The 20,399-nt window shown below is 35.6% G+C and overlaps 1 protein-coding gene across 2 annotated transcripts in view; it reads right to left on the bottom strand.

The window, feature by feature from the left end:
- The window catches only part of LOC135682648 (histone acetyltransferase KAT2A), a 30,356-nt gene that overhangs the window by 1,934 nt on the left and 8,023 nt on the right, over positions 1–20,399 (bottom strand). Inside the window, exons 1-16 of one of the 2 annotated variants that reach the window (XM_065197622.2) lie at positions 15,818–16,199; positions 11,317–11,682; positions 10,706–10,887; positions 7,829–8,020; positions 7,341–7,565; positions 6,722–6,771; positions 6,091–6,168; positions 5,817–5,890; positions 5,120–5,328; positions 3,977–4,103; positions 3,689–3,799; positions 3,011–3,091; positions 2,674–2,736; positions 2,251–2,365; positions 1,122–1,155; positions 888–980 (exon numbers count right to left, since the gene is read on the bottom strand). In XM_065197622.2, the coding sequence (XP_065053694.2) occupies positions 888–980; positions 1,122–1,155; positions 2,251–2,365; positions 2,674–2,736; positions 3,011–3,091; positions 3,689–3,799; positions 3,977–4,103; positions 5,120–5,328; positions 5,817–5,890; positions 6,091–6,168; positions 6,722–6,771; positions 7,341–7,565; positions 7,829–8,020; positions 10,706–10,887; positions 11,317–11,682; positions 15,818–16,054 (2,237 nt within the window). In that variant the 5' untranslated portion in view covers positions 16,055–16,199. Of the gene's footprint in view, positions 1–887; positions 981–1,121; positions 1,156–2,250; positions 2,366–2,673; positions 2,737–3,010; positions 3,092–3,688; positions 3,800–3,976; positions 4,104–5,119; positions 5,329–5,816; positions 5,891–6,090; positions 6,169–6,721; positions 6,772–7,340; positions 7,566–7,828; positions 8,021–10,705; positions 10,888–11,316; positions 11,683–15,817; positions 16,200–20,399 lie in introns of those variants that run through there. The other variant, XM_065197624.2, reaches the window with a different exon arrangement.

Below are 20,399 nucleotides of genomic sequence, written 5' to 3'. Positions count from 1 at the left end.
CTTTAGTTCTGTTTATTGGGCTGACATTGAAGTATTCAATTTTTGTAACGTTTATTATTGTGCTCCTGATAATTCTATTTGTAATTTCTATTATTGCGCTCCAGATAATTCTATGTTGACGACAGAAATAACTTACAGAAAGTGTTTCCTTTCTTTACTCATGGAAATTTGTTCCTTCCATCTAAATTTTTCAAGTTCTCACCAAAATTTACACCAAAGTACACAAAATATTACCACAATTTTTTCCAAAAAAATTTATCTACTAAAATATTTTGCATCGGACCTTCTGGTTCATAATGTATTAAGCAGAAAGTATATTTAAGTCCCACAGTCTTCCTACTAGCTGTGTGATAACTTGTGTTAACTTACATTCAATCAAATTAAAATAACTAGCATACTAACAACTAGCGACAAAATTTCTATCTAGGCTTCCTTTCATACCTTTGGTCTTAAAAACACAAGATTTTGTGTGTTTCTTTCAATATTCTTAAAATCACAAAATGTGAGAAAAACAATCACAAAAAGACAAAATTTGAGAAAACGTTAAATTTCAGAAAATTGAGTCTTTGAAATCATTTTTTGTAAATCACTTTTTGTCACCTTTTTATTAACTGCTCCAGCAATTGTTTTTGCATTCTTTACACATACAGGGGTGGACAATTCTGGTAAAACGGTAGCCCCTGGTAGGGGATGTGAAGCTCCTTCAGTAGTATCCCACATGCAGCCTCCAAAAACATAACTCTAACAACAGGCGTAGAAATCTCTAGCAAAAATTTGGTTGCCCAGCGGTTACCCTGTCATCCAATCAATCATCCAGATATATAGACATTGCTTAAGGCATATAGACATAAGTCAAAGCAACAAAGAAAAAGCATAGTTCAACTCACGCTTTCGGAACTGTGTCAAGACTCAAGATTGTTTTTTCTTTCGCTGCTGTGCTTGCTACTTGTCGCACAGGTGGCACCTTTCCTTTTAATGCACTGAAAAGGAAAATAAGCAGTTTGGTATGGAAATCGATCCACTTTTTAAACAAAGAGAGAATACATAATCTATTTAAACCCTTGCAACTAAAAGTACAGTACTCTACCATGGAGTACTAGTATTCTGTGGTTTCTTCATACCTGGTATTCTGTAGTTTCTTCCAACCAGTTAGCTCTAGAAGAGAGAATAGACTTACAGCATGAAACCATTATATTTTTGGTCATGTTTATGCAATATTATACAGATGCTGCCAGTTCCTTTTATGAAAACTGTTCAACCAAAGCAATTCCACCAATGAAGTGATTGTAGCAAGGGAAGAAGCAAACGAATGAACAAATGTGCAAAAGAAAAAAAACGAATGCATGAATGAATGAATGAATGAATGAATGAATGAATGAGTGAGTGAACAAAGAAAAGAACAAATGAGCAGAAGAAAAAGTGAACGTATGAAATAATGAACAAATGAATTAACGGAAAAATTGAATCAAACTACAATGTTGCTTGATATAAATATTGAAAACTCTTGTGAAAAACTCCTCCTTTTCCGGAAATGACCAAGTATTCTACATAATCAAATAATATTGTTCCCTATGTTGTAATTCCTTGTTTGAAAACTGTTTGAATGTATTTTTGAAAAAGTGAATTTATACTCTAAAAGAACAATGGTAACTACTATTAAACCTTGCCGAGTTTATCAGAGACATGGTGGCGAATTGAATTATTACATTTTAGACCCGTAATACAAATGGAATTAATTAACAGAAATATGTATGCTGATGTATGCACAATGTGGATTAGTATGAGTATATCTCTCATGTCATATAACAAGCAGAGCAATCTGGCTTATACAGTATGGTACAGGGGAGTGTCTCTTCTGTTTATGCGATTTGCCAATATTAAAAGATATTCTTTTTCTGATGACGCTCTCAAAATTTTAAATAACGATTATAACTGAAGTGTGTAAATTTTGAATTACCTCCGTACCAGATTTTCTTTTCGAAGTTAGAGTAGCTCATAAAGCAAATCAGCTTCAATAAACGAATCCAGTAAGGTTTTATATCCACATCGTTTAAAAACTGGTTGTTAGAAAGTTTTCTTTCATAGCCTTCCTTTCATAAACTAACAGTGGTTTTTCTGTGGACCCATTAATAGGCAAAAACGATCCTATGGTCTTACTGGTAGCACGATAGGGATAATGGCCTACATAAAATACAAAGTTATAGGTAACAGTGTGGCAAAGCTGGATCTAAAGCAAAAACAGCAACATACCTATGCCAGGAACACTGCTGATAGGTATTTCTCGTACGCCTTCTTTAAAACATGAAAGACCAGGGTGCCTGATTCGGATTTCGTTTTGCTTCAGCTCAATGATCTTCTTCAAAATCTGAAATAAACAACAGCTTATGAATTGAGCAAAAACTAAAAATAGCTAAGATCAAATAGCTAGATAAGGGCGACACAGGTTTCTAAACTTCAATTTCTTTAACAGAACATTTCACGTCTCAGTATATCGATAGAAAGCATACTGTATGTACAGCCTGTCATTTACTCTCCCCAATCTTATGGCTTCAACCTCAGGAAGATGTAGCAGGCCTAAATTTGGACACATTGGCAACAAAAGCAAAGTTATAATTTAAAATACATTTGATAATACCCAAGAAAAATGTAGACAAAAGTCCCTTTGAGAAATACCTCTTTTTGTTTCTTGACAACCAATGAAAATTCACGGTACGGAATCTTGGGGTTGATCTCACACTGTTGTGAATGAATAAAGACGAAATTTTTACAGGTAGCTATGTAGTAACTATAATCGAATTCTTGATAGACTTGAGAAGCCAGTCTAAGCTTGTAATGAATAAACTAAGAGAAACAGTAGCTGACAATGCAAATATCTCATAACAGATTAGACAGAAAAAGAGCAAGTAAAAATGTGATATATGGAGAAAAGGTTAAGCAACATAGAAAAAGAGCAATGATATGTGAAATATACAACAAAGCCAAAATGTGATCATGAAGGAAGAAATCGTACATGCATCAGATGAGCGCCTTCGTACTCTTTAATGTAGCCAAAATAGGTACTTTTTGCCAACTTTATGTTCTTGCAAAAACCCTAAGGGGAAAAAATGGAAAGAAACTTGTGAAGTAAATTATGATGCTTAAAACTATGGCCCATTCGCTAAAGAACAAATTAAGCAAATTAAGCTAAGCAAAAATATAGTGAACGTCAATTGGTAAACATCTATTATCATTTGGAAAAATATTTCATCATTTTATTTCATCGGACTTGAAGGATTCTGGTAAGGAGGATTATTTAACATGCTATAACACACATAACTGATATCAAATCATTTACTAGAAAGGACAGTAAGTCATTTGTAAACTGCCCTCTGGTTTACAAAAATCTACAGTTTTGTCTCCTATAACACTTTTCCATGCACTAGAGCCACAGTTTCTCATTCAAGAAAAATGAGTCAGAAACATCAAAATTACGTGTGCTTTCAATCAGACCTGGGTAATTTTCCACACCCATCAATTCTTTTTTCTCAGAATCTTTTCAGATTGATAATATGGTCTCAGAATTTTTATTTTAAAAAAAGATGACATTTGAAAATGAATTATATAAAAATGATTAATGAATAATGCATCAAACAGAACACGAAACAACCGTGTCTTCAATTTGATATCAAAATAGACAAATGATACCTACTTGCTTTTTAAAATATCCAATGGCATATTCGTCAGCATAGGTTAAGAAGTTCAGTACATTGTGTTTGATGTGATAGTCTTTCACGTGGTTCATCATGTGGGTCCCATACCCCTGAAAGCAAAACAAATGATGGTATAATTATAAAGTAATTCTAGGACTCTTACAGAAAGCACTGGCTTATTCTATATAACGGTACAACTTAAGCTCTCATCTCTTTCTAAGCAAGCCCTGCCAATACCTACAAATTTCGCGATAAAACTCAGGCAATATATAATCAAAGGGAAATACCTTGACTTGTTCATTAGATGAAACTGCACAGAATACAATTTCAGTAAAATTTTGCTTTGGAAACATTCGAAAACATATTCCACCAATAGGTCTTCCATCTTTGATAAGCACTAGCGTTCTGTGTTTTCTGAAAATGAGGTGAATACATTGTTCAATCCAATTCTAAACAAAAGGCTCATTGAAAAGAAAACTACAAGTTGATAAATTTTATACAAAAATGATTAAAAAATCCTGCTTCATTTTAAATCTACTTATAATTTTGCAGCTATCTTTTTCAAAATATTGTTCCGCAATACTGTTTTTTCTGTACACACATTCTCCTAAGAAATGATCGATCAGGCCCTTTATCTATTAAGAAAGCTCCATTCTCCATTTCCATGTCTCCATTTCCATCATGGCTTCTTGCGAATCCTGAGATGGTCTACATTCCCTTGCTTCTGGTTCTTCTACTTTAATAAAGGATTTTTTTCTTTGACTATCTGTTCAGTGTCACATTACCCAGTTTTCTTGCAGCTTCCTTCTTTTCAACTTAAAACATTCTCAATTCAACAAATCGATGGTCCTTTCAACAGCATTCTTTGACAGCATGTTGCTTTCTCTGACGTGCTTCTTTCTAATCTTGCCTCACTATTTGCAGAACCTTTTATGTAGCTTGATTCTTTAGAGAAATCTAGGCCTGTTAAGTCCAGGCTATACCTGATTTGACAGTTTCCAATCATTTTATGGTTCTTAGGAATAACTAACATTAATAATATTGTATAAATATCAAGAATGCTGCTTGACCTTTCGTTAACTTTGATCTTTCATCATCAAATTACCCACATTTAATCAAGTACTTCTTTCAATCCCCTTACACATTTTCTCTAGGACAAACATCCAGTTTGCATACTCTCTGTGGTTTTACTACCATGCCAGTATCCTTTTACTAATTGCTTCAATGCCATTAGTTGATTGCGTTTTGTTCTTACACAAACCATAGGGTGACACAGGGTGACTACAGGGTGCAAATTACGCCCCATTACAAACTATAATAAATCTTCTACTTTATTATCTGGCTTGAAATAATTTTTACCACATGGACATGCAAAAAGCCATTGCACCAAAATAAATGAAACAAGGCTGCTAAAAAACAACAATACATACGGGTCAAAAATTAGCCTTGATATGTATTCTCTGGGCATACGTGGAAGCTGGTAAGCAAACACATTCTGAAGGCCGACAAGCCACATCATTGTTTGTCTTGTGGGTTTCCTAAACAAAGTATTCCCTACAACATGGAACTCTATAAGCCCTCGTCGCTCTTCACTTCTAGCTGCCTCATCCCTGGCAATTTGAGACGGTAACACACCGCCCTGTAAAGAAAAACCGATGGTTAACTTGATAAGGAGCAGCAGCACCTAACCACAAGCCACATATTAGTACTAAAACCTATTTTGAAATCAAATCAAAACAGATCTTGGTGGCTAAAATACCGAACGTATGACACTGCCTTTATGGGACAATTCTCACATATGATACATAAATTAGCATAGTGTTTGTTTGCCTCACTACTTATTCTTAATAAATGCTTTTAGATAGTCTTAGTCTTTATACATAGTCTTAATTTCTAATTATTATTCCGCTTTCAAAGTTTATAAAAATAGCAAAAAGGAAATAAAAACAAAACTAAAAAACTCAAAAATGTGACAATTTGACAATCTTCAAATTTTCGAGTTTACAGCAGCAAGAATGTGGCCAAAAAGTACAGTCATTGTGTGATATTGATCAAAGGTTCATTTTCAATGCCACCAATGAGCCATTTTTAATAAAAAAATATGATACTTTTCCATTAAAAATTTACCTCAGGTCCAACCATTTTCTCTGGATCTGATGTCCTAGACAATATTTTTGTCAGCACATCCATGGGAATATCACCTGAAAGAGGGAGAGAAATGTACAAGTTTAGCATTTTTAATGGACAAAGATGAGATATGGTAACGCAAATGGGTCAAAAGTCTTACATGCACATTCATTTAAACAAAAAATCTTTAAGACCATTTCAAACGAATTTGAAAATCCTTGATTCTCAAAACCCTTTGAATATTTAAACTAATAACTAACTGTTATAACCTCACCTTCTAATTCAAAGCGTAGTTTCTTTGGATCTGACTCGAACGGAAGAGGTTCGTCAGCAGGACGTTTCAACGAAGAATCTGGTAAAAAAACGTCTGTTTATCAATCGACAAAACTCACGATCTGATTTCATATATTTCCTGAAATTCTACTATTTGTTTAAACCTGTGAAATTTTCTTGTGTGCCGTGAAAAAATCTAAAAATAGCATGAACAACTTCGAAAAATATTCCTAATATACCATGTAAAGAGTTCAGACATGTACCACATATGAAAGGTAGTGAAAATACGAAATTCTGTCATTCAAATGTTAAAAAAAATCAAATCACATTTCTGACATTTATCATCTTTGCCAATGTGAAACAAGCCATTACACTGAGGACCCCTTCAAATGATAAACCTTTTAAAGGCTTTGAGACTGCATGTGCGAGTTCAAAGCAGTTTGATTTCAGATTAATTATGTTTTTTGTTTGGACGTTCTTGCCTTGGCGTAAAGGTTGTTAAAACTGACTTGAACCATATGAAAGCAGGTATCTGGCCGCAAGAAAATTTTGCATGAAGTTGTTTGTCAGTATACCGTGGCTTAGCTGCTTTACTTGCAATTCCAAAAAACAACTCTATTACGAGAACAAACCTGACACCGATCCAGGATTTAAGGAAGACATTGGCGAGTTCAGGAATGTTCTAAGAGAAAAACATTTGAAGGTTATTGCACAGTAAAAACAGTAATTTAAAGTGTATCTAATAGCACTTGTTGCAAGTTGGTCCTTAAACATCTTTTGTCACAAATGATATGTCACCTCTTTACTGATGCTTAGAGGTAGGTTTGTAAATGAGACACGTCAGCTTTTAAGAGACATAGAAAGATTGAGAAGACTCTGCAGCCCAATACAGGAATGACCACATAAAAATAAGATCTACTTTCTTAGCTACCTGAAATATACTAGTTCTATAAATGATTAGAATTTACTTGCTTATGGTTCAGGCTGGTGGTGACAATGCCATGCTTGCTAAAACTTGGTTCGAATGCACTTCTATTTTTTCAATCTAAATATTCAAGAGGTCTACTTCATAATCAATAATTCAAAAAGCTTTTGCTCTGATGAAGCCCCGTTTGCTGGTGCGAATTATTAGCCACAGTTGATTTTCACGTGTTTATTGTTGTTTGCTCTCGGCGCGCTTCAGTGTTCCCTATTTGCTACATTTCTATCCTTTTTAGCCTGGCGTCAAAAGATTCAATTCTAGATGCAAACCTTGAGTCTAATGGTGAAGGTGTGATTGATGCATCTGCACTTAGAGGACTCTCTATTGAGGGGACTGATGGTGGTGACAAAGTTGATAAGGAAAGTTGGTCCGTGACTAGTTTTGTTGCACTCGCAGATACTGGGTAATGATTTGTAACATTCCTAGCGTCAAACTCTTCATTCCAGATTGGGCAGTTCCTTCCATAAATTTCTTCCTCAAACAAGTCTAAAAACCTGCAAAAAAATCCACACTTTGAATATCTACAAAACATTGAACAAAAATTATTTAACAGCTGGATGCAAGTGGTTTAATGTTCTTAATTTTCAAATAGAATTCGCCTCTCTGTTTGTAGCACTTTTGAGATTGGTTATCGATACTCATCGTAGATTTTCATTGTTTGATAATCCAAATTTACGAAAAAAAAAAACTAAAAACAAAAAATTTGATCCCTGCCCTTTAAAAATTCAAAAGACATCAACTTAATTCATTTTCATACCTTGGGAAATAGGTAAGAACCATTGTTCTTGTTTCTGGGGGTAACTTTTCTTTTTCTGCAACAAATCTGTCAAGCAATTGTTGTTTCATCAAACTAAAAATTGACTTCAACATGTTTTGACCAAAGATTGAAGTTACTTCATGCCTTTGCAGACTGTCACAAAAATGCGGAACATGGCAATAGCAGAGCCACCTGAAATGAAAAAAAGGGTCTTATATTGCAAAAATGTTCTGGCCAACAGTTAGAAAGCTGGATTACTTTGCTTACAATCCTTAACCTGACTTCTTACAATTCTTGGTCTACATGGTGGATGGATTGTGGGTGGGTGAACTCTTGGTGGATGAATAACGTACATACGTCTGGTACAAAATAAAGCTGAACATACACAAGTCATCTACTGCGTCCTCGTCGCATCCCCTAGATAATGCTAAACAAGAACCGAAATACCAGGAGGCCGGGGGGCCTTGGCCCTCCCCCCAAAAAAACATAAACAGCATGAGTAAAATGCTAAAATTTTGTAAAATACGGTTGTTTTTCACTTATTTATCAGGGCCGGCCCCCTCCATACAATTGTATCTCGGTCTCGGCGGCAGGGCTAGGATACACCGCCCTGGGTAAAAGAATAAGTGTATTATTGCTGGATGTTGTCATCTATGCTGTTTGCTTTTGTTGTTCTGCCCTTCTATGGTAGTGGGGTCTCGAGTGGTATTGTGTTCGCTGGTTCTGTAAAAGTTCGAGCAAACCCCTGATTAGAGTCTTCTCTGGCGACACTTATGAGCTGGTGACTCTGCAAAATCATTCAGATCCTGACTGTCTAGGTTGATGTTAGCAAGGCCATGCAATCGTAGAGACACGCTCCAACAAAATTATGATGCAGTTCAAAAACGACAAAGATGATTGTGTAAACAGGACTTGAACACGTTGTGAAGGTTCTGCGCACGGTATGGTTGTTGTATCATCTGGGCAACACGAGACCGCCAACGTGCTACTAGATGCTATTCTATTTGGTGTGGCTACTGTTAATGTTGGTTATCTTCGTGGTCGTTCAAATGAAGTCAATTAGACGGTGAGCAAAAAACCTTGATATTTGATGTTTGCAGGAGGTGAGATGGAGGTTAATGCTAGTGTTGGTGCTAGGTTAATATCTGGTAAAGATACTCAGTACAAATCCTTCTGGGTAGGTAACAAAGAGGGAACTGCTGGTGTCGGTTGATTAAAGGCAAGGAAGATACTACAGTAGGTGGTAATGACAGGAGTGTGTTGACATTGACTCAATGCAATATGGCTTTATGCCTGGAAGAGGAACTGTCGATGCAATTTTATAGTTCGGCAAGTGCAAGAACGTTACATGGAGAAAAAGAAGGACTTGTATTTTGCATTCGTGGATCTTGAAAATGCGTTTGAAAGGGAATCTCAAAAGGTTCACACATTGGTACTAAGAGTAGTAGGTTTGGATGAAAGGATCATTCGGGTTATATTGGCTAGGTAGGCTGATGCTGAAAGCGTAGTTAATATAAATGGCAAACTTGATGAGGCATTTCCTGTTAAGTTGGTGTCCACCAGGGTTCGGTGCTTAGTCCCCTGCTCTTCATAAAAGTTTTAGAGGCTCTGTCATGTAGATTCAGAAAGGAGTTGCCATGGGAACTACTGTATGCAGATGATTTCGTTCTTATCGCCGAGGGACTAGAAGAGCTAGATGCTATATTTTCACTTTGGACAGCAAGGCTAACGTGTGGTCCATGCCAATGTAGTGGCGTCAAAGGTCAACTATCTAAAGCAAAATATTTCTGATGTAAAAGTTGTACTTCTGATTTAGAGGCTAGACATGCTCTGACTGAGGTTCAACTTGGAAACTGCAATCTCGAGGTCATTGACCAATTATGTTACCTTTGCTATGCAAGTGGCAGGCATAATCCGCGGTGATTTGCAGGGTGCGCAGCGGCTGGGTTAAATTCCGTGAGCTGCTGCTTCTCCTGACATCTAAAGCTGTTTCTTTGAAGGTTAGAGAACAGTTACATAAAACCTGCGCCGGATCTGCCCAACTGTACGGCTGTAAAACTTGGCAAACTAAATCTGACGAGAGACCGAGGCTTCACTGAAATGAAATGGCAAATGGCAACAGTCCGTTGGATAAGTGGTTTTTATCTCCGCAAACGAAAATCATGCAATAAAATGACAGACCATGTTGGTATTGACTCAATCAAATCAGAAGTAGAACGTCCACGCCTTCGCTTGTTTGGTCATGTAGAGAGGCGGGATGAGAGTTTTTGGTTGAGACGTATTCAACAACTTTAAGTAAATGGCACCAGAGCACGCGGTCATACACAAAAAACATCGTTACAATCTGTAGACAGTGATCTTCGAAGCAGAGGACTAACAAGGAATCTGGTGCAAGACAGAGTGGGATGGAAAAACAGCATCCAATGATAGTACAACACATATTTGCATGGCAAAATGTACTTTAAGGCCGATGATAGTGATGATGAAATGCCTTTAGTTCTACGCAAGTAGATTTCAACTGGGCGCTGAAGTGACTTCAACTTTTGCAAATCATGAGACAATACTTGAATTCACAGACATTTAATGAATTGTTGTTGGACAGGATTATACAACGCCTGGCTACCGAATTTTTACTGGAATTTTCCGCCCCTGTTGCCGAGTTTCCTTTCAGGAGACCACAGGTCATAAATTGGACCACAAAAAGAGCTGCTGGTCTCCCACTGGGAGACTACCTTTTTTACTGGCATTGTCCACCCCTGGACAGCTGTAATTAGTAAAATGACGTTCATAAACTGCAGCTAATGTATCCCAAAGAAACTGATAACCTGCTTGAATTATTATGATCAAGTCTAGCATCTCACAAAATATATTGAATACCTTGTATAATTCATTCTGTATGTTGAAATATCTTCGTTTTGTATTCTTATTCTCCTGGCATTTGGTGTTTCCAATTTCCAGTGATTAAGGCATCTCAGAAACATTCTTGCTAGCTCGTGCATTATTTGCCTGTCTCTTTGTGGAAGGTGTTTGAATTTATAAACAACAAAGTTTTTCACCCCCTAAGACAAATAGACAATTTTTAATAATAATTATGTCCCTAATTACCTAAAATATGTGTCGCACAGTTCATTGTATGTCTTCATCAAAAAATTTTGAATATTTGTACAAAAGACAAATATTAATTAAGTTTTAAGTCACTGAAGTTAAAACAAAGTTAAAATCAATTTCTTTAAATAGTACTTTTAAAATTGATTAGAAAATACAAATAGGGATGATTTATTATAAGCAAACGTTTTGCTAAAAATGTTGTTTAAACTTATCTTTTGCACTAAACTGGCAGCTTGCATACAAACTTGTAATGTGAAATGCTTGTATCCTGTTTAGACACCTTGAAATTATTTATCTTGATATGATTTTAATCCTTTAAATAACAAGATACTATGATGATTCAAAAACAGTCTTTGGAGAGAGGCAAAGAAAAGGCTAACCTGCTCAATATTTGGTTTTTCAAAAGGTGGCGGACCTAGTGGTCCTTCAACAGATGGTTTGGTCATTTGTAGAATGCATTTTCGCAGAAGCTTGAACAAGTAAAAGTACACTTGCTTATTCCCAGGATCTTCTTCTTTGTGGACACACATAAATAGATTCTCAACATCAACTACCATAGAAAGCAAATAGTTTAGCTCATCTTCTGATACATTTTGCAAATGAGACACATGGTGACCAAGCGCATGGCTGCAGCTTCTGCAGCAATCTTCTAGCTTTGCAAAGGGCTGAGTAATATCTACTTTGGTACCAGGCTGAGGAGGAGGGTTAGGGTTTTTCCATCCATTACAGTTACAGCTTTCATCCGCCTACAAATAAACAAAAAAGTAATTATATTGTTCAGAAATACCAAACCAAGGCGATCTTAACAACAAGCTAAATCTAGTAATTGTTATGCTTTACTCTTTTAGGTATTGCGTTAAACTCATTATAACTTTCTGTCTCATATTTCAAACATATTTTATGAAGAAAATTCATAGATCATAACACTTTTAGCCATTGTATTTTGCTGGGTATAAGATGTACCTTTTTCTAACTATTATTGATTGTGTTCAAGGATGCATCCTGTATATGGTTACATTGAGTTTCCCATCATTTCCTTTTTAGGGCAAATGGCTATATCATAAACAATAAATTATGGTATTTAGAGCACCTAATCTATCAACTTGAATAACTACATTTTTCAAATGTAACAATGAATCATGAAAAAACATAGAAAACCATCAAACTATAAGTGGCATCTCAATCCCGATCATACCCTTATATTTTGTTCTTTGTGTATAGGGTGAATGTGTTTTGAGAAATCAGTTGCATTCATTGAATAGGAAAATCATTTCACCTCACTGTCACCCTGGTTGAAACATTAAAAAAGGCAGAATATTTGTTCAAAATACTTTGTTAACCTAGTGTTGCATTACCCTTGTCCTATCCTCCTGGTCTTAAACTAAAAGCTATAGGATACATTTTGGCAAAATGGTAATAAAAAAGCCGTGAGAAAATCTGGAATTAACAAAGCAAAGGTTCAATGGAGCTTAAACGTAAAGGATGGTTTAACAAAGTGCTCAAAGTTGGAGCCTGCTTCTCGTTGGCAACCTGTTATAGTTCCTGAATTACCTGTAAGAATTGAATCAACAAGAATCACATGCTATCTGCAAAAGACTGTAAGGATCTTTTGATGAAACAGATGATGAAGAAGAACTTTTTGAACTTTAAAACCTGTGATTTTTATTTGATGATTTGAATGGAATGCTACACAAGTTAGTTTGCATGAATTTTTCTCTGCAGAGTTAGCTTCTTTAGTATTCTTGAGCTTATTTCATTTTTGCACTGAAATACACATGCCTTACAAGTAACGTGAAAAGAGGATGCATCTTATACATGATAATACTATCAAGTATTTTCTAAGAGTTTTTTAACAAAGGATCAAGAGTGCATCTCCTACAAGGTTGCATATTGTGTATGGTGAGCTAAGGTACTAAACAAAAATGGATAGCCAGTGAAAGCTCAGGATGCAAATTTATCTTGTAAACATAGTTTCTCCAAATAGTCTAGTTGTTTAACTCCAATTCTTGATCAGATTGTGACAAACTGGAAAAAAGTACCAAACTTTTCATGGTGATACCTAGGGGCATGGAGAACATTTTCAGAAGGCGTCCAACTTTCAATCGATTCCAGGGGTAAGCTAGAAATGAAAATCTTATGACATCATACTCTCTGGAAATCTCTGAAAGGATTTTGGTGATAATTTTATGTCAGGTTGCGTAAATAGGGAGAGTTTAGATGACTGATTTATTACTGCAAAAGAACCATACAAATAACCCTTTTTCTTTTTCAGTAGATTGAACATTTCTCAAAACCGGAGGTGAGCACATAAACACACAGAGATCACTGAGATTTTGCCTGGGTACCAGTTGAGCCAGAACAGCTAGGAAAGTAAAAGGGTTCTGATTTAATAGTTGACTAAACAAAATTTTAGCGTTAGATGTAGGCACATGTAGGAAAGAACCTATTCCTTTTACTCAAGCAATAACATTAAGATAAGAAAAAGCTAGCAGAACTGTTCTGAAGACTTGTCTCCTGAACAATCTAATTTTGCTTGCGCTTGAATGTTGAATATGAAGCAGAGCAGGGTAAAGGTTATACTGCATGTAATAAAAAATTAACAAGAAGTGCACAAAAAGGCTGAAGGAGGGATTGATTATTGTCAATGATGACAAAAAAATTGCACGCTCTGGCTGAGTTTGAAAAATACTATGTCAATGAGTAATAACTATGTAAAACTTTGAGTTGCAAGTGGTTTTTAGCATTTGATTACAAAAGTTTCAAGGAAACCCTTTTAGTATGATTTAGCTTTGGAAATAGGATAAGAAAATTTTTTGTATAGAAAATAAATTTGGTGAATTACAATGCTATTACAATGATTAGTTACAATGCTAAGGAGTATCAAAAACATATTGCTGGACAGCTTAAAAAATGAAAACATTACAGATTGTCTGGCTCAAGCAGTCAAGAAAATTACTTTTCTAAAGAAAAATTAAAATCCTAATCAGACAGAATATTTGTTATTGTAACTATGTTAATTTTAATGATTAGCCTTTTTGTGTAATCAATAGTTCAACTGGTATGTTATGTTGCCTGGAAACTGATTGTTTATGATGAAATTGTCAGTTGACCACACCTTAGTTTATCAGCTCACAAATCTTGGTGGTCATTCGAAAGTTCTGTGCCAGTCTACCACTGTCTAAAGTTTTCAACATCAAAACTGGAAAATGGGGACGAAAATGATCTGACTATAGCGAGGAGACAACTATTTTGTTATCATGGATTTAATTATCAAGAAACTTCTTCTAAATTCCATAAAAATCATAAGGTTAGGCCTTCTCAGGGATAAAAAGCATGCAGGCTAAAAAAGAACCCTGCTGGTTTGACTGCATGGGCTGTTTAGCCTTTGCAGAATTGGTTGTTTATCTATTTATATTTGAGTATATACAAGCCAAAAAAGAAATTAACTTGTCTACTTGTAAACATGATTTACCTTAAGAAGACAGTTGTTTTGTGTGGTTTACTACTCCTAAAATGACAATCTGCTATTTTTGCAAAATGGCAACGTTTTGTGTACCAACACAGATTTATTGAGTAGTATCCAGTGAAACCCATCTTTATTCAAAAAGATATAGAGCGGTACAATGTTATTTAAAGGATAATGGAAGATTAAGTTGTTTCGCATTAAAAATTCAAGAAAGAATAACTGAAATACACTTCTTTTCTATTAGAAATGAAGGTCCACTTGGAGTACTCCAGTTTCTTAACAGTATAGGAAATTTCAATGCTCATTCTTTCTTAAGAGTTTCTTAATCTGAAAAAAGCACAAAAGAGCGATGGAATAACATGATAAAAATCGGCGAATAACATATACATAAACTTCAAAGCATAAAAGGGAAGCAGAAATGCGGATCGAAAGTAAGGAGAGAGTTCAGACAGGGTGAATGAGTGATTGGTTCTATGTTTTTTACAAATCCCAACCGTCTATCTCACTTTGTTGAAGGGTGAAAGAGCAAAAACGAATTATTTCTGTTTACGAACTTTTTTAATGTTTTTCCGATTGCCCAGTTGTCGTTTCTCATATTGTTTTTCTTATAAAAATGAATGTATTTGTAACACAAATTTCGTACTTGACAATGTTGTGTAACAATTCTCACTGTTGCTATTTTACGCTATCTGTTGTTCCTTTCCTGCACAAACATTCTCTATACCATTGCTAGTTGCAACACTATAGTTAGTTAACATTTGATGTCCAAAGAACCAGAAATTTCCTTTTTATAACGATATTTATAAAATGCATATTCTCTTTGATACAACATTATTTATGAATACCCTGATATAAAGCGGTAGGTATGCATACGTATGTAGTTAAAACATTAGAGAGTGAGACGAAGCGGATTCAATGAGAGCGTTGTTATAAACAACTGCCTGGGCGGAAAAAAACCCTTGCAAAACTTTTTTGCATGGGGTTTGTGCGGGCGCAGGCTCTAGCCTGGGTCCCCAGGAAAGGCCCACATAAGGTGTGCCATTACTAGTATGCCAACAAATTCCATATTACCAGTACTGTTATGGTAATTCATGGCTCCCAGAGAATTTCTCCACCCAATGGGCAGCAGAATGAGCAAAATTAGTAATGTTTTAATGTTTAGCATTTACTTCCCTTTTCCTTGCTGCTTTAATTAAAACAAGGAATAATGCGTTGCAAGGTAGTTTTGGGATTAAAATGTTGAAAGAAACTCAGTGCAAAAATGTTTTATGTTTCTAACTGTGATAATGGAAACATCATACAGTACGACAATTATTGGAGACTGAAAAGTAACCGACAGAGCCCGTTTCTTCCTCCATTTTTTTCCTTTAAGTTGTCAGTTTTAGGGTCTGAGCATAAATCATAGATTTCCGTACCTTACAAGAGGAATAGACTCCTAACTTCTCTAATTTTTTCAAGCGCGGGTACGCCTTCACTTGGGCTTTTTTCTGTAATATCCTTTGAATATTTGAAGGTCTTGTCAATTCAGATGGTGTTATTTGAGACGATGAAGCTTTCCTCGCTTGTTGCAAATTACTCTCGTCGGGTGATCCCGGGCTCAAACCTTTACCTGCCATCGAACTGTTTCCTGTTCTAAATGGGCCTGTCGCCATGTTTTCTTTTTCACATTTTCGTATAATTGTTTTCGAAGGATAGCCACGGTATCAACTCGAGGTTCCCTCGGTGTAGTCAGATAATAGAAATGGTTTTACAGTTAAAATTACAAAGGAAACTCCTCTAGAACTAGGGAAATTATTCTTTATTTTTAAGGGGTCGGTATGAGCTAGAATATGTTGTGCGACGTTAGAATAGTTTTTGCATAGAATGATGCCCGCTCCATTTCATAAACCAAAATTTGTTCTTACAGTCCCACTCCCATCCCGTTTTAAGCTCAAGGGTATATTTTGAAACCCTTAATTTAAATTTACCCAATAAATTTCAAGGTTTACACACATAAAAGCTAGTAACATAAGAGTTCATTTCAGAGTGGTGTTTTTTAGCTACCAATGGTTTTAGATTTATTAACGAGGGTTCCTTTGTAATTTTTATCAGCCAGACATTGAGGCTAGACGGTGATGCAACTGTAACAGGTGGGGCTGCAACTATGCTATCCTTACAGCTAAAAAATTTTGGGAACAAGTTTTAAAGTTAATTATTGCCAAAAACCTTTAACAAGGAAGGAAGGCCAAGACCACACGCTAAGAACCAACACGGTAAGCACGATAAAACCCGTGTAATAGATCATCTTCATTTTAGTTTCTCACTATTTACCGTACGGAACTGATGATCCAACATGCCATAGTCTATGTCAGCTAAGATCTGTAAAGAACCGTGACTGATCATCAAAATGAAAAAGCTTCCGATCTCAGAGAAGAAAACTAACACCCCCTTATGTTTTTAATCCAGTGTTGGAAAAATTAGAAAGTCGATCTTAGAAAGACTGGGGTGAACATGTCCACCCCAGTCCATCCCGTAACGCCGCCCCTGATAACCTACACCTTATACATAAACAATTGCTTGGTGGCCGAAAAACTGATCATATCATAGGCGTCAACGAATTGTAATCAGATTGCACGATAGCAAATGAAGCAAATCTGTCCTACACGGGCAACAATGTATCTGAAAGACGTGCAAAATTCATCTTACATATACAATAACATTTGTAGATATAAAAGAAAAAAGGTCATTGCTTTTTTGAAAACAGCAGGAAAGCTATCCAGAGGGTTGCAGCTTTAAAAGCTACTTGATAAGCGACAGTAAGAAAGTTTACCTATCAATATTTATCTTTTTATTAATATTTAGGCCTATACACGAATACATTTAAGCTAAAATAAACGAAAAACAAATTAGAAAATTATCAACTTATCAACACTTTGTCTAAATTGTCTAAGTTTTGGTACTGCATGTTCTAAGGTTCCAAAGATACCCTGTTCGTAAACGAGCGATTGATTCTTTCTCTCGAATGTTGTCAAGGATATCGTTCCAGTAAAAAAGAGAAGTAGAAACTTCGTTTTGCATATTTAACCTAATTCTGGGAGTTGCAAATCACTAAAATTTCAACAGGAGGTATATTCATATATTTTTAGGATAGGGGTTCCCAGATTACTTTTATGAGTCTAGAATTGAGGCTAAAGTTATTTTTTTGGATCAGTCAATTGTTCAAATACTTCTTTGGATTCATGAAACTCTGAAATACTTTTTTGGGTTGGAAGAAAAAGTTTAAAGATGGAAGAAAATTGCAAATATCTTATACATGGTGAGGGAAATTACTTTTTGGGTCAATCTTTATGCTACAAGTTATTTTTTGAGTTGATGGTTTCTACTACAGCCTGAGCACCCCCTATCCTAAATAAAGTTAAGTCCATCTGTCTTTGTACTTGGCATTCTCTATTAGCTTCATATCCCTTGTTTGTTGGGCTAGGTTGGTGTTGGAAAAAGTGCTCCAAATAAAATGGCTTCAAAGAGAGCTTTATAGACCTGGTCAAGTTTTCTTTGCAGATGGACATTTTGCAGTTTCCTAAAGGAGCTTAAGCTTCTTTTCAATTTCATGCTGACTGTTTTGTAGTTGGTTTTTTAAGTTCTCTCTTGTGCACTTCCGATTGTAACAGACTTACCTATCCTTAACTATCTATGTAAAAGAAAGGTTTGTAATTGTAGTGTAATTGAATTTAGATGAAAGTTTTTTAGATTAATTTAGTTGAATTTAGATGAAAGTTAGTTAGATGAAATTTAGATGAAAGATGAATTTAAATTATTATTATCATCATTTTATTACAATTATCGTATTCGTTTATCTTATTACATTAGGCCCACATAGAGAAAGCCTTTGAAAGATCTGACCAAGTCTCCAAAAAGGTTGCCCAAAATGGCTTTTTAGAGAAGAAAACGAGAAAATTTTCAAATAATATGATTTAAGCACTTGGCTTTGAGTATATTATAAGACTTTATCTCCAGTTTTATTTCAGTTTTAATGTCGTTATGTTTTGCTCAAATTTATGAAAACGAATTTAAATGCTTCATAGATTTTTGTCGAAGAATCCAAATTTCTCGCCACTCTTACGAATTCCTTATTTAGGCCACTGTCTCCAAAGCCTACAAAATCACCACTTGTCAATAAAAACGCAAGAATTAAGGATAACTGGTCAGCGACTTGATTAAATGTAGAAAATCTTCTTGTTATGATAGGAATTTCCCACCCAATATGAGCAAACTCGACAGGGGCGAAACTACACCATTTTCATTAGGGGGGTATGAAGCTTAGATGTCCGACGAAAGGGCGCGTCATGCTGGATGAAAGGGCGTGTCATGTATGAACATCATTTTTAGGGCACATCGCATCAAGGGCTGAAATCATTGGGGAGCCCAAGAAAGGGTCACTAGGCATGTTAAGCCGTTTTTCACAGACAAAAAAATATGCCTCTAGTTTTTCTGGTATTGGCTATAAACATTTGTTTCCGAAAAGCAAGCATTTGTAAGGCCTGTCTTTTTTTTAAAAGAAAAATAGTTTTCACTTTCTAAATCACCTAGCTATTAAGAGCAATTTAAAAAAAGAGAGTAGGGTCCCGATTTTATCACAGTGCAACAACTAAACACAGCTTTGAAATTTCGGAATTTAGAAACAGCTGCGCAGACTACAATGTTTTAACCAAAAAGAGCTTCAGTTGCATTCTCTGAGTTTCATTTTCAACTTTCGGTTGCTCCGTAAGGAATTTAAACATTTTTAGACACCCAAGCACAAAGTAAGTATCTCTGAATTCACCCTAACAAAATCCCCCAAGCTTGTGCAAAGAAAACCTTTTTTGTTGGTAATATTTTACAGGTACACCTATCATCAAAGCTCGTTTTTCGTGTTTTCGTAATCATGGATACTGTTCAGAAATAAAAGAAACTTGAAATTTTTTTTGCAATTCATATCTTAAGTTACAATTCCTCGATAAATTTTCTATTATTTCCCGCTTGAACTGTCGCCTTAAAACTTTCTTTTACTTTTTACAGCTATTTGAATTTTTTTAGTTCAAAAACTTTGGCAGATGTACGGCCTTTTTTGGCGAAGGGTGCAGTACTTTCGGACCGTAAATGTAAAACATTAAGAGAATTTCGGGGCATAACTCCTTATGAATGTATGGTGAAGTTTCATACATTTGGAAAATAAAACGTTGCTTGATTTTTCTCAACAACTTATTCCGAGATGGCATATCTTTCATGCTTCGATTTATGATGCTTCTAAAACTGTCAGTGTTCCATGGGCTCTGACGCAGGATGAAAAGTGGGAGAGGGGGGCGGTTCAATTGAAATTTTAGCAATCATAACAAGAGATTTTGAAAAAAGCTCTCTTGTTTTGCAAAAAGCGGGGGGCATGTCTTGCATCCAACACACTTTACTTTCCGTCTATACTTTCGCTGTCGATCAATACTTCAGACTCTACTTCCGAGAAACTGTTAATGTAACAAATACATAACCTTGAAAGAAATCTCATGGTTATGTATTTGAAAGAAGTCTCGTATCTCATAGATTGTTTAACGCTGGGGACAAGTTGCGCTAAGAATTTTGTCTCGGGGTTCTCAATATGTATGTCTTACAACAGATTGCGACTTTTAGGCTCATTTGTTTTTTTGGATTCCTGTATCATCTTGCTCTGTATTATATTGTATTATTATCTGTATCCTGTATTATACGAAGTTGCATTTCGCCAGCGAACCAAAGATACCATAGAATCAGCTAGACAACCATAGAGTCAGTGCTCACTTATTGCGGCATATCAAATATGAAATTGAATAGGACGCAAGAAAACAAGCTCAACTCGTTTCACGATCGGACGATGCAAATAATTGGCAAAACGCAAACATGTAGAGCTACAACACCAAAAAATAACATCAAATCCTGCGTGTTAGTACACAGTGTTTTACATAACAATGTCTGTCACGCTGTAAGCCGATAATTTATGTATCAAGTAACCTG

The sequence above is a fragment of the Rhopilema esculentum genome, chromosome 16 (assembly GCF_057945365.1).
Source record: "Rhopilema esculentum isolate cy_ngs chromosome 16, ASM5794536v1, whole genome shotgun sequence".
In the NCBI taxonomy this organism is placed as follows: domain Eukaryota; kingdom Metazoa; phylum Cnidaria; class Scyphozoa; order Rhizostomeae; family Rhizostomatidae; genus Rhopilema; species Rhopilema esculentum.
Note: the sequence above shows the minus strand (reverse complement) of the source record. Positions and strands in the feature narration are given on the sequence as shown.